At 60.7% G+C, this 22,909-nt stretch overlaps 1 protein-coding gene across 2 annotated transcripts in view; it reads right to left on the bottom strand.

Annotated features, from left to right (window-relative positions):
* OLFM1 (olfactomedin 1) overlaps positions 1 to 21,906 on the bottom strand; it is a 34,752-nt gene extending 12,846 nt beyond the window's left edge. Inside the window, exons 1-4 of one of the 2 annotated variants that reach the window (XM_044264528.1) lie at positions 21,756 to 21,906; positions 7,509 to 7,658; positions 3,178 to 3,333; positions 987 to 1,206 (exon numbers count right to left, since the gene is read on the bottom strand). In XM_044264528.1, the coding sequence (XP_044120463.1) occupies positions 987 to 1,206; positions 3,178 to 3,333; positions 7,509 to 7,658; positions 21,756 to 21,851 (622 nt within the window). In that variant the 5' untranslated portion in view covers positions 21,852 to 21,906. Of the gene's footprint in view, positions 1 to 986; positions 1,207 to 3,177; positions 3,334 to 7,508; positions 7,659 to 9,639; positions 9,828 to 21,755 lie in introns of those variants that run through there. The other variant, XM_044264527.1, reaches the window with a different exon arrangement.
* Between the last annotated feature and the right edge of the window lie 1,003 nt (positions 21,907 to 22,909).

Raw genomic sequence — 22,909 nt, 5'->3', positions numbered from 1 at the left:
AAGGAAAACTTCTTCATAAACCAGAATTACCCTAAAAATTACCCTACGGTACACTAAGTATACAGTATGAACACGAACAGCCTTGGTGTCAAACGCACAGCAGGAGAGAAGGGCCAGCTAATCTGCACACGAAAGCCCAAGAATGAATTGGAAATTGGGAAACAGGCCAGAAGAGTGGGCTCAGATGCCAGTAAGTCACGATCTGTGACAGCAACCAAGAGGGGAGTTGTAAGGTGAGTGGGAATTCAAGCAGAAGCCAGAATCCAGATAGGTCGCCCCATGGTGGGGGAACCCCCAGATCTGGTGCCCCCCCAAGGAAGCAACAACAGGGTTGAGGATCAAGTGAGCCCAGGGGCTCCCTCCATCCAGGCCGTTAGGAGGGACTGACGCCTTTTCTCACTGTGAATGGCAAGTCCTCTACGCTGGTGTGACTGAATTTTCTGTTTTCTTTTATTCAAACTACGCATGATTCGCTCTCTCAGGAGTTCTGTCCGCCCTTGTCCCCAGCCTGGAGAGAGTATGAGATGTATGTTTCCAGCCCTATTAAACTCATGCCCTAACTCACCCATCACACACAGACACACACACCCACTCACATGTGCAGGCACACACATACATTCTTCAGATGGCGTGTGGCATCTAGTCCCTTTTCCGGGTGTGTGACGTCATGGGGTCTGTGAGCCAGCCTTTGCACAGGACTGGACAGTGCCCTAGGGTGAGTGCCATCTACCTGTGCTCCTAAGGCGGAGCCCTACCCAGGAGCCCTAATCCGGCCAGGCCAGGCCTCCCTGAAGCCAGGTGGGCGCTGTCCGCTTCAGCACCACTCCCTAAGCCTGTGCGGGAGGTGGGCGGGGCAGCCCCACGCCCCTGGCAGCGCCCTCCCTGAGGCCAGGCGGGCGCTGTCCGCTTCAGCACCACTCCCTAAGCCTGTGCGTGAGCGGAGGTGGGCGGGGCAGCGCCACGCCCCCGCAGGGTTCTGGTCCTACCTAGTTTTTGCATGCATGCACGGAGCCTTTCTTCAAGATTGGACACTCTGCTCTGAAGTTCATCGTAGTCATAGGCGCCAATTTCCTCTTGCAGTTCGTTAAGCACTGACGTCAGATTCTGGACCTCCTCCTTAAATTGCAATACCAATTTGGCATCGGCCTTGTACTCTTCCAACACAGGTATCAAAGGCCTAAGTTCATCCATTTTCGCTTTTATCGCCTGCAAGGTTAAAATAAGCTGGGTTCAGTGCTCTGCGTGCAAAAACTTGCAACACCCTGCCTTGGCCTGGCTTCTCCCCGGGTGAGGGAGTCTGTGCACACTCCTGTTTCATTTATAGGTTTATGTATTCTGGCCCAAAAGAGTTAGAAGAGCATATTAAACAGTCTTCAGAACACCAACATATTTGGGAAAGGTCTTTATTGTCAGTTTAGAACGCAACATCTTAAGGTTACATGCTTTTAGTCACACACACAAAGTTTCTTTTTTTTTTTTTTTCTTTTTCAAAAAATGCATTGACAAGGGTTCAAACTGTCCGTGGAATGCAGCTACAGTCGCATGCAAAAGAGGGTCCTGGTTGTGTTCAAGGTTCCTTAGTGTCATGGTGCTAAGTATTGGGAAATAATAGTAAAAATGCATGGTGCAAAAGCTCTCTGACCCTCTTTCATGGTTACATGGGAGTGGACTGCATCTTCAGTCACTGCAGCACTGAAAAAACGCTTTTAAGTTAGCCCTGCAAGCAAGAAAACGAAATACCGTTGAAGAGCTACCTCACTAGCCTGCCTTAAACAGACAGCCATCAATAGACAAATATTTTCACGGTCACTTAAAAAAAAAACAAAACAAAACACACTCTATTGCTAGATTTAGTCCAAACCAACTGCTTTAACATTTATAGAGATTCTCTCACAATTCCTGGTGTAATTCTTAATGCAATTAAAGCATGGTCAAAGGCAAGGGATTGCTTTTCCTCCCCTGGGGCCATGTTGCCCCAAATTTTGGAACTGAGAGAGATGCCCATGTGGACAGTGCTTGCAAAGACGAGCTAGCTCATGGCCGCTAAAAACACCCCCGTCTTCAAAGGAATCGGACTCTAGCATGGCACAGAGAATGCTGGGCTTTCAGGGAGAGACACAAACTCTTTTTGGTGAGGCAGGTCAAAAATCTCTCTCTCCGAGATAATTCACCACGATGATGACATCAGAAGCAAGGACAACATAGTCACCTGCCTCCACCATGAGCCACTGGCTCATTGCTCCTCGATAGGATCAGGCCTGCTATTATTTTATTTATAATATAGATTTATTACTTCGTTAGCCTGCCGTTTCGTCTGTATAATGTATCAGTTTTTAAAGTGGATTACTTCTTGCTTCATGCAGGGAGCACATCAAAGGAAAACATTAGCATAAAAAGGACTGGAAGACAGAGCGTCAGCAATTTCTAGTCAAGCAGGGCTGTGTAATTTGACCTGTTCATTTATATCTGGGCTAGATTAGTAATTAACATGCACGTGTGCCTTAATTAAGGTGCATATAATTTTTCAATTTAATCGTTTTGAAGCTGAGTAAACTTAAGGTATATATATGTATATATATATACATATTTCTACATATGTATATATAATTTTAGGCCAAACTCTGGCTTTAATGTCCAGAGAGACCTGGAGAGAAAAAAAAAAAAAGAAAAAACACTTACCAGGAAGTGAGAAAGATGTTGGTGTCTCTCTCTTTCCTCCCTACAAATCTACAGTGTGCCCTGTCATAGCTAAATTAGGTCAGATGTGAAAAATTGCCCCGAGTGATCCCTGCTCAGAAATGGCTCTAGTCAATTAAGCTAATCCTTGGCTAATGTGATTTACCTACAGCAGCTGCCGGATGACGAGGACCAATCGTGTCCCTTCCCAGCTAATCTATGACCTGGCTTGAGAAGCCAGGTCCTGGGACCCCGGCCTGGGAAGCTCACAGGGGCTAAAAACTGCAACTCTATCTTCCCATTTGACTGTGTCTTTCGCCAAAAGAGAGCGAGGGCCGGCTGCCTCTCCATTTCCAAGGACAGCGGCAGCCATTTACAAGGCAAAGGCCCATTTCTGCTGGGCTCCTCCCCGGCCCCAAGTGTCTCTTTCTGGAGGGGAAGGGGAAAGCGCAAAGAGAAGCCAAGCCCAGCCTCGACTCAGAGGAGGAGCAGCACACGTACCTTGAACTGCCTGGCCAGGTGTTGCTTATGGCTCTCCTCCACCTGCTTGAACTTGGACTCCAGTCCCTTCATCTGGTTCTCCATCTTCTCCACATACTGCAAGTCCCTCTGGGTCCGCCTGTCCAGGACCTCTATGGATTGAGACATGTTTTGCACCTGTCAAAAAGGCAACAAGTTCAAGAAAGGAGCTGCAGCGGGTGCCTGCCCGTCTTATTTGCCTCCTAACACACAACAGTGACCTTTCCCACGCCGCCGACACCCTGGGAGCCAGAGGCGGTCCATGCATTATTTACTAGTTAATCACCAGCATCGGGGAGTGTTATGACCAAGAACTCCCCAAACAGAGCAAATTGGTTTGGGAAACGTTTCCTCTGCCATGTTCCAGAATGCTTTCTCTTCCAGCCAGGGATGCAAATCAGGGGTTCAGGAGCCTCAGGTCCTCCCTCACCTCCCAGCTCCAGGCATACGAGGCTTTGGGTGACTTTTCTTTTTTCCTTTCTTTTGTCAGTGGGGAAGGGACTGGGTCTCAGTCTCCTTATTCTGTAGGATAAAACCGGATAGGCAGGCTTAAACACCAGCCTGTCTGAATGGTGCTGTTGGGCTTCCCCCACCCCGGCTGGAGACTCTCCGTCCCCCTACATCTCATGGGGATCCTGCTGCGAAGGTGGGGGGCACGAGGGAGCCCAGCTACAAGGGAATTGCTCCTTCTGACTCTGTGTCAACACTTGTCCTCATCTCACGCACCATCCATCACCCCTCCCGGGATCATAGGCAGATGACTGCTCTGCAAACACACGCCTTCCGTGCAGAGAGTCAGGAATCAATCACCCGGCCCATGAAGAATCGCTATTTCCCATCTTTGCAGACAGACATGGATTGAGTCTATCCTCAAGATGGAACTTTAATATTCACAGGATTCCAGAGAGCGTAAGAGAAACCGTTTCAGCGTAACCACCTGCCAGGGCGTTTTATTTTGGGGGAAACTGGCTGGTGCTTCTGTGCACATGCATTTGGGGCAGTGAGGGGAGCAGATGGAGTTCAGGGTTGTGCGGTGGCGTTCGGGTCACTCTGGCAATCGAATCCAATCCCCAGGGAGGAAGACACTTCACAACCACCGCAGATCTCCATTTCTGATTTCCTGCTGCCTTTGAAAATCCCTTTTTAGGCACGGAATCATTTGGGTATGACCCGTAGCTTGACTCGGTCAGTGAAAAGATGACAGTGCGGTTTCCACCACTTCCGGCATAGCCTCCACCCCCGTAAAGAAAGTAAGAGCACAAGCGAAATGCTTCTCGGTAGGAGAAAAACCGATATTACTCACTGCAGCATTTTTAAATGCCTGGGATTTTACGACTAGTTATTTAAAAGTAAGACACAAATCCAGTTTAAAAATTCGGGTTTGTAAAATACCGGATGCGGGTGACTCGGATACTCTCTGATCCTTTCTGGAAACATTTGCTCTCTTACCCTCTCCCTGCCCCCTCACCTGTCCAATTCTGTCACACCCAATAACCACAGGACTTCTTGGAGAAGAGTTGTGAGTTTTGGTTTCCTTCATATTTTAAAGCCCAGCCCCGATACCACCTCCTCCAGGGAGGTTTCCAGGATGCGCCAGAGCCAGAAGCGGCTGCCTACTACTTGGAAACGGCATCACTTCGTTGGCGCAGTGCCTGCCCAGCAGTAACCACACACACATCTGTCTCAACCAGCTGGCTGGCTGGGAAACGCGGGGTGGGAGGGGCCTGGGGCTTTTTCAGTCCCACGACAGCAGCAACCCCCCCACACGCCCCCACCCCATCCCTGAGCCTATTGCACCGAGGTCCTCCCGCAGCCACAATGTTGGGAGGAGGAACACAAATGGCCTCCCCAGCCGAGAGCCCTCTCCCCTCCTGAGACACAGCGTTCCTGCTGTGTTGGCAAAACCGACAAGAGCGGGGGCTTCCGTGGGCTGAGCTGAAGCTGCTGGGTCGGCACCAGCTCCAGATTCTGCCCTCCGACAGGGGCCACACGCAGAGCAACGGGCTTCTCCTCTGCCAGACGAGGGATGCTTTTCACGGATTTTGAGTAAGATTAAATTTAAGACTGAGAAAACCAATGTTAAAGATGCCAAACGACTCCGCTGCCCTAAAACAAAACGCAGACTCTCCGATTTCCGTCCCACCTGGAGTGAGGACCCCTCTCGGGCCGGTCATAAAGCAGACGACTGGTCCGAGGGGCACAGCCACGCCCAGGCGGGTGTTCTCCCTCCAGAGGACCCGGTCTATGCCCCCGCCCCGGGGCCATCCGTCCTCTTTCCAGCAGGCTGTGTCCCTCGAAGCCAACTGAGGAGCTCAAGGTCACACCGTTCCCCCCAGGCTGAGCCCATCCGCTCCCTGATTCTATCCGATTTTTACAACACCCTGGCAGGTGAGCGCGGTCTCGAGTCTCAGGCCACACAGAAGGAGACCGAGGCCCAGAGAAGTTAAGCAGCTTGTCTACCATCCCACAGCGGTCAGCAACCATCCAAAGCCTGGCCTGCCTCCAAAGCCCACACTTCCAAAGTCAGGGCTGACGGCTTTTTCAAAGAGAACGTAACCCGCGGCCCCAACACGCCTTTTCCGCTCGGCGGGTTGCCTGTGGCCCTCAGTCCCGGCCGCAGGTCGGCACTGGGGCCTGCGAGGGAACACACCACCAGAGCCACGCACCTCAGGCACGGGGAGACCCCCCCCCCCACGGAAGGAGCAGCCCTGCCCCCAACCCCAGCACAATGTGAAACGCAGGAAGCCGTGAGGCCCTCTTTTACAACAAAAGGCTGCTGCCCTCTGAAAACACAGTGCCCACTGGGGTATAAAATAGGGCTTTAAATCTTCCAGCCCCGACACGGTAGAGTATGGAGGCAGGAAGAAGGGCCCTAGGCCTGCACCCCCAGGGGCTCCCAGAGCTTTCTGGAATCCAGAGGGCACCTCCCCCAAGAGCTCCGGGGGGCGGTAGCCTGCCCCCTTCCGCCCTCCCCCCGCCCCCCCTCCCAGCTCCACCTCCTTCCCCTGCAATTCTGAATAATTAAAGGCCCAATTAGGCTTTGGTCTAGTTTAGTGTTAATGAACGTTTGCCGAATCTGCTAAATGTATTTTACTTTAATCCTTTCTAAAGGACGTACTGGGTGGGCTAGAGAGAGCAGAACAAAGACTGCCCCTCCCCCGGGAGCAGGGCCCAGGCCGAGCCAGGGCCTCCGCGACCTTCTCCCCGCCCCCCACAACCCCATCTTGGGGATAGCGCAGAGCTGGGAGCACCCGGGAATCGCTTACCCACGCCTTCCCTCCCCACTTTGGGAAACTGAGGCTACGACAAGGACCTGCTTTGCCAGCAGTTGTAGGAGAGGCTGCGGCTGAGCTGGGCTCACACGGGGCAGTTCTGACGTAGCACCTTGTGCTGTGCTGTCCTCCCTCCCGCTGCCAGGGCCAGGACCTGCCCCAGCAAGGAGCACAGCGGGGGGAGGGGGAGGGGAGCGGCTTCCGCGGGGCTCAGGCCCCGCCCCACCCCTTTCTCCTCAACTGGCAAAGTCCTGTCTTACCGGTGTGTGTGTGTGTGTGTGTGTGTGTGTGTTTATGTGGGTGTGGGCATGTGTGTGGGGGATGTGTGGTGGGTGGACGAGGCATTGTGTGTATGTGTGTCGCATGTGTATGTGGGGTGCATGTGCACCCGGTGTGTAGGTGTGGGTGGTGAGTACAAGGCATGTGCATGGGTGTGCGGTGTCCATGTGCGTACATGGGCGATGAAACCAGGTGAGAAATCTCACCGAGTTGACATGATTCTTGTGAAGGGTCTTGAAATGACGGATTTAAAATGTGTGCTGGACCCACACAGCGCTGCTGCCCGCGGCTGCCGAGGGGCGGACTCCGGGTGCACTTGTACCCCGAGACCTGCAACTGGCAGATCCCACCTCCCGTGGGCAGCAAAAGAGCCCATCGGCTGAGACCCATGGGGCTCCTGGGTGCTCTGCCTGGTGGCTGCTCAGCCACAGCCCTGAGCCCTCTGGACTATAGGTCTCCGTCTCATTGGAAACGGTGGCCCCGGGGAGCCGCCTTCGTCCCCTCTCCCCATGCCCACGCGGCTCCTCCGCGGAGTGACCAGCAGGGTCGACTCATCTCCTCCTGCGCCTTCCGTGGGGCATGCGGGTGGCCTCCATCCACCCATCCATTCACTCACAGACATTCTGAGTCTGGACACGCCAAGAGGGCGGTCGTGAAGGTGGGACAGACCGTGCAGGCTGGCCCGCCCTGGGTGCGGGTGTGGGTGCACACACGCACGTAGATGGGCACATGCGCGCGCACACGCGCCCCGCACAGACTCACCTTCTCCAGTAGCTGCCTGAGCTGTTTCGTGCGGGCATCCCGTGAACACATGGTCTGCTGGGGGGCGACCACTGTGCAGATGCACCTGCCCTCGCTGTCCTGGGCGGAGCTGTACACCTGCCAGCTCTCCTCGGGGTTGGTGGGCAACACCTGGATGCAGGGGGGGTGGTGAGGGAGCGAAAGGGAGACAAGTGAGACCAGAAGGCTGCTCACCTGGAACGACAACCAGGGAGGGCTGTCCAAGTCCGACCCCTGGCAGAGAAGGACAAAAAACGGGCCAAAGACACGTTCTGACCCCGGGGAGGGGCAGGAGCCCCTGAGAACAAAAGGGCAGAATCCCATCGAGGTCCCCCGGGGGCTGCAAGGAAGCTTAACAGGCAAGACTTGAAATTTTGTTCCAATTCAGGGGATTTTTCGGTTCCGGGGATGTTTGGTGTCCCGGCATGTGACCGAATGGATAGGCTGGGTAGCAGGAGGGGGGGGAGGCCACACGCCCTGACTGAGGAGTCAGGCAGGAAAGCAGGAGCTGGTTGACTCACAGCAGCACGTAATTCAGAAACAAGATCTCCTCCCCGTAAGGCAAGCCAGGGTGGCTGGCGCAGCCTCGCGACGCCGTCCCTGACGCCCGGAGATGAAGCGCCCGGGGTACTAGCCGGCATCTGGCAGCCCATTAGCCCAGAGCTGCAACGACCCGCGCCCCGGCTGCCGCCCCGCGGGCAGCCTGGCCGACGCTGTCCGAGGGGACGCCGGCCTTCCGACTCCACGAGGACTGCTACCCACTAGTCATTGTGTGGATCTCACCAAGTTTCTGGTGACATGGGGGGCCAGCTCACAGCCAGCCTCAGTCCTGGGGTATGCCAAGGACCACCGAGAGACCAGAGCTGAGCCTGGCCAGTGTCGCCTTGCAGCCCCGCTCAGGTGTGGAGTGCCAGGCACACGCACGGGGCGACGCCACCGTCAGGAAACACTCCCGGAGCACGGACCTTCCCCCGCAGCCTGCCCTGTCGCCTCGGGTCACCTCCCTGCTATTTTTAGCGTGGGGCTGGGGTGGAGAATCTATAGTAGCTGTCCACTTGCTTCATTCATCGCCAACCCCAGCCGCTTAGGACCCAGACTCAGACTCAGGAGCACAGTCATCATGAAAGCAGCCCTGGATGTCATCCTTGAGACATGAGGTGGGGTGAACACGACGAGGGGCTTAGGAGGGGTCACGTGGAGACATCCTCCCAGAGCCCTGTGCCCTGGGCAGCCCAAACCAGGTGGGAGAGAAGCCTCCTGCCGTCTCCACCCCCACCTCCACCTCCGTCTGCCTCCGAGGGAACCAGCCTGCAGCCCTTCCTCACATCCTCCTCCGCTCAGGGGTGCTTCCCGCTTAGCCTGGCTCATGCAGCTCCAGCCACCATCTGAGCCAGCCCTGCCCACAGGCGCCCTGGCCACTCGCTGCCCCCCCCCCCCCCCCGCCAAGGCCTTGACCAGGGAAGAAAAAGCCACCTGGGAGGCAGGACAGAAGGCTGATGGGACGGAGAGGGGGCCAGCGCCACAGCCAGTGCCTCCCAGGGCCCCACCCGGGCCACTGCACCTTGGGGTTCCAGGACCCTGAGGGACCTGGCGGAGGGAAGAGCAGGGAACGGAGCCTGATCCAGAGCGAGCTGCCAGCTCCCCCCGCCCGCGCTCCGGCCCACTCCCGCGGTCCAGTCCCGCTGGCTCGCACAAAGTAGGGCGGGCTCCGCTGGAGCCCTGGCTGGACCAGCCCGACAGGGTGGAGCAGAGGCATCCCCACCCCTTACTTGCTGAGTGACCTTGGACAAGTCCCCAAGTCCCCTGCCTCAGTTTCCTGACCTTGTCAGTGAGGGACTTACTACTAGTTGAAGGGGACTCAAAGCGACAGCGTCCCTGAGGCCCCTGCCCAGCGAGGAAACCCAGCAAAGAAAGGAGGCGGTGCCCCTGAGGACCAGGGCAGGCCGCTGGCGGCTGGGCAGCACGGGGACAGGGTCACCCCCGCCCACCGGGGGAAGCCGCAGGGGACCCTTGCCCGTGCCCTTGGCCCTGCGCCCTGCTCGGCGCCGCCCAGCCCGGGGTCGGGGTCGGAGGGAGCGGCGGGAGGGCCCGCGGGGCGGCGGCCGGGACTTACGCCGGTGCTGCGGTCGAGCGTCCCGCCGCTGGCCGCAGAGAGCTTGGTGGTGTTGAGGCCCACCAGCGAGGGCAGCGTCTGGGACATCCAGTTGGTGATCATGGCCATGGTGCTCAGCACAACCCCGATCTTGAGCAGCGGCACCGACATCGCGCCTCGAGTCGCCTCCTGCGCCCGCGCGCGCCGGCGCCGGCTCCGCGCCCCCGGGCAGCCTTCAGGCGGCGGGCACCGCGGCGGGCAGGGGCGCCCGGCCGAGTCCCCGCGCCCCCTCGGCCCGCCGCCGCCCGCCCGCCGTCGCCGCCGCCGCCCCGCGCGCCCAGGCCATGGCTGCGCCGCCCCGGGCGCCGGGGAGAGAGTGGCCGCTGCCCACTGCCCGCCGCCCGCCGCCCGCCGCCCGCCGCCCGGTGTCCGCGGTGCCGCCTCCCCTCCGCGCCCTGCGCCCGCGCCCCGCCGCCCGCTCGGCTCCGGCTCCGGCTCTGAGCGCCGCGCGGGCTGTGCGCGGGGGCCGCGGCCGGGAGGCGGGGACACGGCCGGGCGGCGGCCGACGCAATCTGCCCAGGAAATGGGTGGATTTTTCCTCTCCGCTCCGGCTCCCCGCCGCCCCCTGGCTGCTGGCAACGAGGCCTGCAAACCCCAGCCCCCGAGAGGCGGAGACGGGTGTTCACCACTCCGGAGTCCTGAAATCCGCCTGTGCCTCGGTGGCCTGGCTGTCCAGATCCGTGCGCCCTGGCTACCCTCCCGGCTGAGTCAGGCCTGGGCATCCCTCTGGGACCACCCCCCACCAGAGCAGGCAGCCAGCTCTGGCTGCCGGGGACCTGCTTGGGGGTGGCTCCACGCTTCCCAAGCCAGCCCTGCCGCCCCCCGGAAGCCCAGGTGGGAGGGGGTCTCCAGCCCCAGCCCCGGGGGAGAGGGAAAGAAGTGTAAAGGGGAAGGCTCTCCGGGAGCAGCGTGGGGGTGCTCTAATGCCTCTGGGAAGAAAGGGTCTTGTGGCAGTGGCTGGCACCCACCAGCGTGGGCTCCTGGGTGTGGGTGGGAGGGGTCCGTGTATGCAGGAGGGGTGCAAGGCCCAGCTCACAGGGCAGGAGCTGGGTTCAAGTTTGTGGCTCAGGCATCTCAGCTGGAGAGCTAAAGGTGCCCTGTCCTCAAGGAGCATGGCCCTGGGTGGGGGCCTTGGGGTCTGTGGTTGGGGGTGGAGAATGGTGCTCCCAAGCTCCGGTGCTGCGGGAGAGGGGCCGGGCATTCCAGCTCAAGTGCCCAGCCTTCGAAGCAGCGTCAGGCCAGGACACGTGCGAGTCTCGGACTCCCGGGGCTGACTGGGTCACACCCCTGCACAGGGCTTTAGCCCCGCAGGAAGCTTCCAGGGGGGTGAAAGGCACCTCCTCCTGTCCCTGTCCAGCTGTCCCAGCCCTCTGGGAAGGGAAGAATTCCCTAGATCGCTGCTGCCTGGGTGAGAATAAACCCCCTTCCGAAAGGGGATTGCGAGGGGCCAGCCTTCCTGGGGCCCCCGGAAGATGGGCACCGCCTTCCCAGGGGCTTCACTCTGCTCCGTCCCCTTTCAGAGAGTGGACTTGATGACAGCCAGGAATGTCCTGCCCTGAGTGCGGGGTGAGACCCGGCAGAAGGGTTGGTTTCCTGATTGGCTTCGCTGAGGAAAGCGGGAGGTGCGGGAGGCCAGTTCCAAGCCTTGGGGAAGGGCGCCATCTCCCAGCGTGTGCTGGTACTGCAGGCTCTGCGGAGCCCTGGGGAGCCCGGGTCGCGGCAGGTCACCAGGGAGGCGACCGGCACTCCGCCTCCTTCCTCTGTCAGCACGCGACGAACGGATTCGGAGCCCAAATCACACACTCAGATGCCCCTGCAGACAGTGGCCACTTACTTGGTGGGAAGAAGTCCAGGTCGAACTCAACCCCATCTACAAACTCTCAGGCCCTAAAAGCTGCACGTACTTGCCTATAACCTGCTAGTGCGAGACACGGGGACAGCCGGCTGTGGACTGAGCCCGGGACAAGGCTGAGACATGGGGACAGAGCGCTGTACGGCCCCGGACAGAAACGGTCCCAGCGCCAGAGCAGGCGGCCGGCTCTGCCACCGCGGACACGCCCTGGCCAGAGGGGAGCATCACGGATGAGAATGAGAATGCAGACTCCGGGCGGACAGCCGGCCGCCGGCTGGGAGACGCTAGCCAGGGCAATAGCCCTCCTGTGCCTCAGTTTCCCCATCTATGAAACGGGTTCGAGAATAATGATCGTCTGCTTTCTCTGCAGGTGTAACGAAGACTGGACGGTTGGCGGAGGCACAGCCTTGGCACGCAGGGAGGTATCCTGCTGGGCACCAGAAAACATGTACCCAGGAGGGCCCTCCACTGAGTCATCAGGGTTTAAGTGAATGGCAGAGCTGGGACGTATGCCCCCGTCCCCCCACCCCCACAGAGACCTTGGCCACCCCTCCTGAGAGCTGTTGCTGCTGCTAACAGACACGCAAAGGCTGAAGCGGTCCTGCCTGGGCACAAAAACAGCACCCGCCAAGCAGAGCCTCGTTCTCGGGCGGTGAGACTCCAGATGCGCAGATGTCAAGAATTAGGCAATGACAAAAAGCTCCTGATTTTGAAGAACATCTGATTTCCCTTGATGTCAGTAATGTCCATGAGGATTTGCAGTTGGCACTCTAAATCTTTAGAGCACCAAGTTGGCCAGGCTCCTCCCTGGAGAGACCGGAGCCCAGGCCAGTGGGGATGACAGAGATGACGCTCCGTCCCAGGGACCGGCGCAGGCAGGAAAGTCTGGGGACGGCGGAGCGGCTTTGCTCTGCTTGCCTGGAACTCGCTCTGACCCTGGGCACAGCACTGGGCTGGCCTGGGGAAGTCCCCTCTGCAGTCACATTGGCGAGCTGGGGGAGGGTTTCTGGCACACCGCACCCCCCCCCCGCCAAGTCATGGCTGGGAGCTGGTTTTTAAACACACGGCTCTGGGTTACTCGTACTGGGTTTGCCACATGAGGACAGTGCCTCGGAGGTCCTGCGTGGCTCAGGAGCAGAACTGGCCCTGGGAGGTTGGGGGGAAGCCAGTCTCCACCCAGCCAGACGCCTTTCAGCCCCTCCTCTCCACCTCTTTCTTCCTTGTCGGTGTTTATAAAGAAGTGGACAGAGGCGTTGTTCACGTCCCTCCCTCCCAGACGGTGTGTGTAGACAGAACAGGGGTGTGCAGCGGGTACAGCCCTGCTCCTGACTCACTGGCAGCCTGCACCCCTCCGCTCAGACCTGCACCCCCATCACCTTGGCATGCACCCCCTGCCTCCCTGCCCTGCACCCTTTCTGCCTTAGCATGCACCCCTGTCACGGTGTCCCCTGCCCCGCACCCCTGACGCCCTGCTGCCCTGCCCTGCATCCCTGTCCCCCTACCCTTCTCCCCTGCCCCCTGCCCCCTGCCCTGCACCCCATCACCTTGGCATGCACCCCTGTCTCCCTGCCCTGCACTCCTGCTCTGACGAGCTGGAGGTTGGAGGGAAGTCACCTCCGACTCATCCAGTCCCAAACCAAGGTCCTCTCCAGTGGCCGGACTGCACGCGTCAGCAGGGAGGCGACAGCCCCTCGTGCGCTGGAGAGGGCCATCCGAGCAGCCTCGAGCCAGCGCGATCTGACTGAGGCGGCCGCACCATATTTCCCAAAGCAAACTATGAATCGTTGTAGAACGAGGCATTTGGATCACAGACCCCTGGCGCCGGCCGGCCCCACATGCTCCCGAGGAGGCACTTAAACCCCAGTTTCCACACGATTTCCCGAGCAGCAAGGCCTCACTTAGGTTCACGACACGGCCGAGCCCCGGAGCACTCACGGACGGAGCAGGCGCGGAGCCCCGGACACCCTCACGCCGGGGGCGTGACGTCCCCTAATCGTGGTGGACGCCCCTGGCCGATGCTTTCCCTGGGTCAGGCTCAGAAAGATGACGAGACCTGTCCAAGGTCACCTGAGGCGCCTTCCATTCTCAGGACCAAGCCCCAAAATGTGTCCCTCCACCCGACAGCTGTCGTGGTGTCTGCCCCCCCCCCCGGTCGTGACAGAGCAGCCCCGGCAGACGGCTTGTGAACAACAGATATTTGTGGCTCACAGCGGGGGGGGGGGCGCTGGGCGTCCGAGAGCACGGGCCAGTGGGGTCGCGTTCTGGGGGGGGCCTGCCTCCTAGCCACGTCCGGGGCACGAGGCCCGTCATGTCGGCAGAGTGCCTCCCACAGGGCTTCCCGAAGGCCCCGCCTCCCGGTGCCGTCACGTTTTGGGGTTAGGATGTCAACATGTGAATTGGGGGGGCCCAGCCAGGTGTCTATTTTCCAGCCTTGACCTTGGTGGACTCTGCAAGTTCACCAGCACACACAAAAACAAGAACGCCGGCCTCGAGGGCCCAGGGCTTCAGAGCTCTCAGAAGGAGGGCCGACGTGACGTGCCTGCGGAAGGACGCTCCTGCTGAGAGCCGCGTCCTTCTTCTAGGGGACGGCACCTGGGGGGTGTCGGGACACGACCTGACGAAGGCCCACTGCATTCCGGTGGCCCGCGGGGAGGAACTCGGGGCATCTCCGTGCCACAGACAGAACACGGGTCCACTCTGCTCAGGTCAGAGCCAAGGGACAGCCCCAAAGAACCAAGTTTGGATACTTTTTTGCTGTTAGGAAACCCTGCACATTTTTCTCAAGCTCTCTGCACGTAGCTGGGGTGGGGGAAGAGGGGAGACAGACATGGGAGTCAGGGAGGGGGTCCCTGCAGAGCCGTTCTGCTCCTTCCAGCCCGTACGCGCCCTTTCCGCTTGCTTCCTTCTGGGAAGAACACCCTGCAGCAGGGACAGGGTCTGGTCTGGGGCCGGGCACCTTGGGGGGATCCCACAGATGACCTGAACCCCCTCTCCCAGCAGCCATGGAGGCCCACCACGGGCAGCCCAATGCAAGCATCCCCTTATTCCGCCCCCTCCATGGCCTCTGGCTTGACCCCGGCGGGACGGCGGTGGACAGGGTCACTGATCCTCACACACGTTCCCAAGGGGGGTCCCCTCCTGGCCCAGCCCTGTGCACTTGCCGGGCCCTCTGTGGGGGAGGGGCTCCGGCCATAGCCGCTGTGGGGCTGGGCCGTGTGGAAAGGCCTGATGTGCGCTTTGCTGAGGATGCTCTGCTCTCTGGCCGACCACCGGGACAGCATGTCCGGAGCGGGTCCAGAAGACCCAGGCCAGGGCTCCACCAGCCGCCGCCAGCCTGCCCCACACGTGCTCCGTCGCTCCTGGGAGCTGCCGCCGCTGGAAGTTCACTCACTGTGCTGCAGGGAACTGGCCCGGCCCGGTGCCCAGCCTCCTCCCAGGCCACTTCCTTCCACTGGCCACGCAGGCTCAAACTCCTCTGAGGTTTTGGGACTCACAGTGTCTCTTCCAGCCCCGTGGGGACAGCAGCAGCCTCCCGGGGTGGGGGGTGCTCTGTGACCCACAGCTGTCCCCGGGCCTGCTTCTTCCCTGAGTCACGACACCCCCTTCCAGCCCTCAGTCCTGACTCTCTGTCCGTCCAGAGAGCTGGCTGCCCATGGCCCCTCCCTGTTGCCCCCCACACTCTCTGCTCCCGCTCTGGAAAGTTCTATGCCGCTTTCATAAACGCTGCCTCAGATGGGCTTGAGCCCAGACCTGGAGGCCACGGCTGCACGTTCTGCTAGTTGCCCAGCGGAAATGGGGTCCACTTCTGGGAGAGGCCTTTCGAAGAGCCCAGACGAGATAACTCTGCAGGGCCCTATGGGCTGAACTCATGGTTTTCGGGGATCCCTCACGAACATCACTGTTTCCCATCGTCCATTAAGGGACGTCCCTGTAACTGACTGAGGAGGACGGACTCGTTTCTACTGAGTCATTCAGGGGTCCTGACACGAGCTCACGGTTCCTGACGTGGATGGGAAGGTGACGGGGTCACGGAAACATCCGCGAGTCCACGCTCGGTCCAGCGGTGGAGGCGGAGGCCCCCAGAAGTCACCACCCGCTCAAAGCAGGACCTGGGCTCTGCCACACGTTCCTCCCTCCCAGAGCCCGCGCTCTGCCCTCAGAGATTAGGACCCTCTGCCCGCTGGGCCCGGACTCGGCCTCAGAAATCTGCCTGGCCAGCTCCAACACAGGGAGGGTTGTCTCCGGAGAAAGAGAGTCCCTTGATGCCAGGCCCCCGGCGCCCTCTCCCGGCTCCCCACTCACAGCAGACCTGCCCCTGCCCCTGCCTCTGCGTCCACAGGACAAGGCCTGGAGGCTGGGCTGCCCGGAGATCTGGAGCTGGGGTGCGCTGGGCAGGGCAGGAGCCCAGGGACTCACGTCCGCGGGCGGCGTTTCTTTCTGAAAGCCCATGCCTGTTTCTGCTCCGAATCCCGCTCTGCTGTCAGATTTAACACCAACACCCTGCGGGCTGAGCTCACTATTTATAACATGTCTGAACACACCTCTGTTCTCTCTTCAACCCTCAGACACCCCAAGCATCACTTGAAACAAGTGGGAGTTGCTTTCTTCCCAGAGCCGCACTCGAGAGCCATCTCGCACCGGAGAAGTCTCCGCCGTGCCCGCTGGTGCCACGGGCGCGGGGCTGCGGATGGGGCTTCCGCCCGCCTCTCCCCAGCCTGCCCCGAGGCTGCCCACTCTCCTCCTGACTGACCGACGGACTGTAGGTGTCATTAGACCCTGCCTACGGACCACACAGGACCAGTCCCTGTCGCCCAGATCAGAGCGAGCGGGTCGGAAAGCTCGAGTCTTCAAACGCTGCCCGAGAGCAAAAAGGCACCTTCTCCCTCTGTCATCCGGCCTTTGTCCTAAGATGTAACCGGGGCCCAGGGGGAGGGGAGCGGGTGTTAGCAGGGTCTGGTCCCTCCTCCCCCGGGGCTGCGCGTGTGATGCCCAGAGCCTCACATGGTGCGGCCGGGACCCCCGGCCCATCCGCGATGAGCGGCGTTGGCTGAGTGTGTCTGTGTGTCCTGCGGCTTCTCCGACTCAGCCCTCAGGCAGATGCTGGGACCCGCAAGGACGGGCAGAGCAACCTCCTCACGCCTCACGTTATTCCCCAGAGGACTGAGGGGTGGGGCCTGGGTGTGCTCTCCCAGACGCCCCCGGGACGGCGACTTGCTCGAGGCCGCCACCCTTCATGGTAGGAAGGAGACCACAGCACGGGCAACACCCCAAAATGTTTGCCGAGCTCTGCTGCTCCCCTTCTAAAGCTGAGTTTCCAGGTCCGAGCGCGGGGCCGGCTGCTGGAGACGCGGCCGACCACACGCCCCAGGGCCGCCCTGCAAAGGTCCGCAGGTCTGGCTGGATGGCTCCAGGCACCTTCTGGCTGCCGCTCATAACCTTGAGCCTTTCCCTCTGCTTTTCACACTTCCTCTCCACCTTAACGGGAAACATGAGCCCGGCGTCTCAGGCGGCAGACAGATCTGGGGCGCACCAGGGCTCTGTCCCTCAGCTACGTCCCCTCCAGCCTCGGGGTCCTCGGTTGGACCGTGAGGATGCCGCACGGGATCGCTGGGCTTGCCCCCTGCTGATCCGGACAGCACTCCCGGCGGGCAGTGGCACTCGGGGACACCCCGCCGACCGTCACCCTCCTTGTGGGATTAACCCTGTGCCGGAGGGTCCAGCGAGTTTCTCATGCCTGTGACCACCTGGATAGCGGAGGGACAGACATCTTTGCTTCCCGCCTGCTGCCCAGGGGCCAAGCCGCCTGGACGGTCGGGGGGGCCCCCGCCATGGGGAGGGCCCTACAGCAGCTGCTTTCAGAGTGTGAGGAACGTCCTCGGTGATCCTTTCAGAGCCAAAAATTGGCTCCTGTGCCTGTCAGCCCGGCTGGCAGTGGCCGTGTATCTAATTCAGTTTAACTGGTAATTAGTTTTGTATTACTTTCCACGGTGATGTTAATACTGATTACAGGGCCTGATAACTTTAGTAATAAATACAACCCAAGGCAGAAAATTACCTTTCTTTTTATTGGGGAAGGCGGAAGTCAGTGGAATGAGAAGCAAATTGCTCTCCGTGATTTGCCAAGGAGGATTTACAGCTTTGTGCCATCCTGGTGTCCCAGCGCCTCCCTGTCCCTGGAAGGAGGGCCCACCTGGGAATGGGGGGGCAGTCCCCCCCACGCTCCTCTGTTGGACCAGCCCTAAGGTGGGAGGGAGCTCACAGACCCTCCCGAAATGCGGTGCGTCATGAACTAACTGGTTCGGGAAAAGACCACAGCGCCTGAGCTTCCCCCGCCCCCCCATCACTACCACCTGCATCCAGTGCAGACGGGGGAGGCCAGGGACAAGGGCAGCTGGACAGGAGGTCAGTGGGCTCATCCATCCAAGGTTAGACTCCAACAGGTCACAGAACTGGGCTATTTTATCCTCATGAAATTTGCTCAGGGGAGCGGGTTTTGTGTCTTCCCCTGTGGGATGGGCAGAATCTCAGGAGAAGAGAACGGATTCGGTGTGATGGGTCCCAGCGGGGCTCTAAGGGACTAACCCCACCCCAGCTGTTCCTGTCCGGGCATGGAGCCCACCCACACCTCCCCCGGGGGAGTCGGCTTTGCTCACATCTGGACTCGGGTTCCAGGAGCAGCCCTGACAAGCACAATGACACTGGGGCCTCAAGTTCACTGTTCACAGCTGGAAGCCCTTCAGGGTGTGGGGGCGAGGCTTGGCGTCCTCAAGAAAGGCCGAGCCTGGCTACAGACAGGAGCCTTGCTTCTCTGTTAGAATAAATCGGATTCCTCCACATAGCCTTGCTCCTGCGAGGTCAGACCCACGGGGAGCCTTCTCCGCCCCCTGCCCCCGCTCACTGCTCGGAACACGGGCTGGCACATCGCCTGCTCCGACCCCAGGGCCCTGGGTGCACACACTCTCCTGCCCCTTACACAAACCATTATGGCAGAGCCTCGGGTCTTCCCACGAAGCTTGTCAGCCCAGACGCCAGACCACAGGGCTCGGACACGCTCTGCACCGCGAACCCTGTCTGACTGTGCCAAACCCCACCGGCTGGCCTCGGAGAACAGCCCGCGGTCCGGGGGCGGGTTAGCAACGGGGCAGGACGGGGTCTGGTCGGGGGCCGACGTCTTTGAGAGGCAACCCATTGTTAAAAGGTGGAAGCTCATACTAAGAAGCTAAGGGCTTTTCTCAAGGTCACCCCAATGGCGCCTGGTACAAGTAAGGGCAGCCGAGTCAAGTCGTTACTATGGAGCCCCCACTCATTTTGCACCTTCCTATGCAAACAGCATGCCTGTATTGCTGGACCAGAAGGGCCTGGGGCTCAGGTAGCCCCAGCTGCCCCCCGCCCCCAGGACAGAGGGGTCAGCTCCCCCACACCCAGCCTCCCCCAGGACAGAGGGGCCAGGCCCCCCGCACCCAGTCTCCCCCAGGACGGAAGGGTCAGGTCCCCCGCACCCACGGGAAACTCCTAAGGCGCTTCTCAAGGAGCGTGAAGCACCAGCCGTTGATTGGAAATCGAAGAACAAGACTGAGTCAGGCGTCTCGGACTGAGGACAGGGTTCATGGGGCCCACCCGCCTGGCAGGCAGTGGGCCGTCCATCACTGGCTGGCACTGGGCCGAGCGGCTCATCACACACGCTGTCGGGGGACAGATGGCGCGGCCGTGTGCTGCTCGCCCCGCCCCGCCCCTCGTTCCTTCTGGCCGCACGCGTGAAGCGCAGGTACGAGCCTCGCCTTTCTGACTCCTTCGCACTTGAACGCGGGCTGACCCCCACCATGACGGCCCTGGAGCCTCGCGTGCAGAGCTCGGGAAGGGTCTCCAAAGGGAGGGTGTGGCCGTGGGAGCGGCTTAGACAGTGGGAGAGGAGCAGGACGGGCGGGGGAGACAGACCCCACCCCGCAGGGCTCAGCCTCCAGTGCTCGGCTCTCTGTTGGCTGATTTGAGGGGTTCACCAGCATTTGGAGCTTTGTGCACGAGGCCACGAGGTGTGGCTTCCCTGGGTTGAATCACTTCAGGATCAAGAGAGCAAGACTCTTGGGTGTGGATGTCCCCAAGCAGCTCTCGATTCCAAACAGCCCGGTTCTGGCCCACACCCTCTCCCCTCTCTGCTCCCCACCTTAGAGGCTACTGATCAAGGGGACAGGCACGGGGTCTCCTGCCACCGGGGCAGGACCAGGTCGAGGGGATCTCTGGAGCTGCTGGCCACTCTCAGAACCTTCCTAGACTAGGAACAATCCCAGCGATTTAAGCTGGTTGAGCCTCGTAGGCTTCCACCAGACAGAACTCTGACAGCCCAACCCCAGAGGCAGCCCTGGGAGGGTGGGGCCATGCCTCCGGGCTGCCCTGAGGGACACAGTCCCCCGAGACATCCATCCTCCATCCTCCATCCGTAGCTCTGCATCAGAACAGGAAAACAACACCATTCCCTTGGCTGGTGCAGGGAGGCGGGGGCCGGGAGCTGACCTGGGTCGGGAAGGGGGACCTGTTTGCAGGAGGAGAGGCAGGTGTGTGGGCGGGGGCTGGCTGACCCTCGGCCGGGGGAGGGGGCGGGGGCGCGGGGGTGGCACGTCCATGAGCACGACCGGGCAAACACTTTGGCCACCAACACAAAGCTTCCAATTGAAGCTGAACGGAAAGTTTCTTCCCAGAACAGGGGATCTTTAAAAAGATGCCAGGAGGAGACCGCCGGAATACAGCCGTCTGTGGTCAGGGTGCCTAGACTCAAGAAGGCCACCGAGGCTTGGAGGGCCCTCAGGACAGCCCCTTCGGGGGCCCTGGAGAGCTAGTTATCTCTTTCCCAAAACTGGCACATGCTGCCAATCACCCCCTGCCCGGCTCCCCTCTGCCCTGGTGTGCTCCTGTGTGTGAGTGCGTGTGTACGCACGTGCATACGTGCAAAGATGTCCATCCACGGCACACAAGCCCTCCGGCTGGGCTCTCCCCGCGCCAAGAAAACTTCTCTCCTGGAGACTGTGCCGAGTCTCTCCAGGAAAGCCGACTATCTGGGGGCACCAGGGAAAGGGTCTCCGAGGGCAGTGGGAGCAAGAGAAACCTCCCCCCACCCTTCCCGAGCAGAGCCAGGGAGCCAGCAAGGGCTTCGAGGCGGAACAAGTGAAGCTTGTTCCAGAGCCTTCTCTCCTGTGATCCACCTCTTGCCCTCTTTGTTTCCTCTTTTACCCTGAGATGGAGGGAGACAGAGGGAGGAAAGGAAGGCCAGGGGCAGCTGGGGCTTGCGGCCAAGGTGTGGGGCCACCCGTCCACCTCCTGGACCTGCAGCTCCAAGGGGCCAGCATCCCTCGGCTCCGAGTGTGGCACAGTGGCACCATCGAAAGGGCGTTTTAATGTCACTCCTGAGCAGCCGGGCTCCTGAAGCTGGCAGCCTCAACCCAGCACCCCGGTGCCAAAGCAACACCCCCATTCCAGCGCTCACAGACGGCCCTTCTCCTCCTCCCAGCCCTGCCAGCTCAGAAAGGGATTTTTTAAAATGGAGAATACCAGCCAGAGACAGGCTTTCTACTGATACATTGTTCAGGGGATGGCAAGCCCGCTTAAAATGCCCAGCAGTCCCCACACACACGCACACGGCGGCTTGCCACTCACACTTCCTGCCGCGCATGTGGTCACAACCCCCCCTCCACCAGGCTCCGTGCGGAGCCCACAATGCACCCAGCCCCGCACGCACTGTCTGGCCTCCGGGGCACAATTGCCACCACCACCTGCTTGGGGAGCCCCAAGGGCAGTGTTCTCCCCAAAGGCAGAGATGCTCTGTAGCAGGGGTGTGGGGGTGGGACTCAGAGCTACCTCTGGAAACGCCAGGAGCTTGGACACCTTGCCCGGCAACCTCTCCCTCCCCCCAGATGACAGTAGCAGCTGGAGGAGCCCCTTAAGCTGCCCTTTGAACTTCTCGGGGGAGTGGGAGGCTGGGGGTCCTGAGAGAGAGGGGGCAGCCTCTCAGCCACTGGGGCTGGGGCTGGGGGTTTGGGAGGAGGGGGCGCGCAGCAGTCTGGGGTCGGCACCACCCCTCCCTCCAAGCCCCGCGCGCTGCACTCGGGCCCCCTCCCCAGCCAGGCGCCAAGCTGCCAGCCAGCCGCTCCGGACTTGCCGGTCCCCGTGCGCGCTGGGCGGCCGCCGCGCTCCCTCACTCGCTCGCGGGGAGGAAAATGGCGTTGGATGCACGTACTTGAGTGAGTTCCGTGCCCATCAGGACGAGGAAGAGGAGGCTGAGGAGCTTCCGGGCCGGTTGCATGTCTCGCTGCCACCGCCGCCGTCCTGGCATGCAGGAGCCCTGGTGCTGGCGCCGGCGCTGCGTGGACGCGGACGCGCTCCCGGCTCTGCTGGCCCCGCGCCTTCAGCACCCGGAGCCTCCGCTCTGCATGGCGAGCGCGTCCTGCGCGCTGTCCCCGCTGTCCCCGGGCGGGGCGCGGCCCTCCGCGGCCCCTCCTCCTGCGCTCCCCCACCCGCTCCGGCGCGCCTGGGCGGGGGTGCCAAAAGTTTGCGAGGAAGGCGGCCGGGTGGCGCAGAGGGACCCGCGCGCCACGCTCACGCGCGGGAGTGGGGAGGGCGGTGGCGGGGAAGCAGGCTGGGACAGGATGTGACATCAAAAAGGCGGGGGAAATTTAACTCCGGAGAGAAGAGTCCATCCTCGCTGGCTGGGGCGGCAGGGGCTCTGGACCCCAGCCATCTGGAATGGAGGTGGCAGGGGGCGGGGCTGGGACCAGCCGCCAGGGGAGGGGCTGGCCTGCCCGCCCCTCCCCCAGGGGAAGCTCGACATCTCCTCTCCAGGAGGTACTGAGACCGAAGGTGAACATGTCCTTAGGTGTCCTTAATGAGACGATACACTGACGCTCAGACCCTGGAAGGGGGTCTCAAGGCAGGCGTGGGAGTGGGGGGTGCGGCAGGCAGGGTTAGCAAGCAGGTCACCTGGCACTCGGGTGGGCTTTCTTCCTGTCCTCCTGGGGTGGTCAGCATGGGGGCGCAGAAGGTGTCCTGGGGCTGCGTATGGGTGAGGATTGGTCCTTGTGTTTGTGGTTAGTGTGCGTACATGTGGGGCAGGTGCACACAGGCCTGGAAGGGGCCCCCAGGGATCTGTCACCGGACGCTGTCCTCTAACACGTTCTCCCTGCTGGAGATGCAAGTCGTAGACCAGGGCAGCTTGTCTTGGGGTTCCCACTTCCCATTTATACCCCTTTCTGGGGACAAAAGTCCCCAAGCACCTGTTTTCTGAGAAGCTCAGGTGACAAGAGATGCTTAGACACGTGTCTCTCTTCTCCATTGTTCAGCGCGTAGCTGTTGGAAAGTGCACTCTGGGAAGAAGGCTGCCCGCGGCGAGTGGGA

Source organism: Neovison vison, chromosome 9 (assembly GCF_020171115.1).
Source record: "Neovison vison isolate M4711 chromosome 9, ASM_NN_V1, whole genome shotgun sequence".
NCBI lineage: Eukaryota > Metazoa > Chordata > Mammalia > Carnivora > Mustelidae > Neogale > Neogale vison.
Note: the sequence above shows the minus strand (reverse complement) of the source record. Positions and strands in the feature narration are given on the sequence as shown.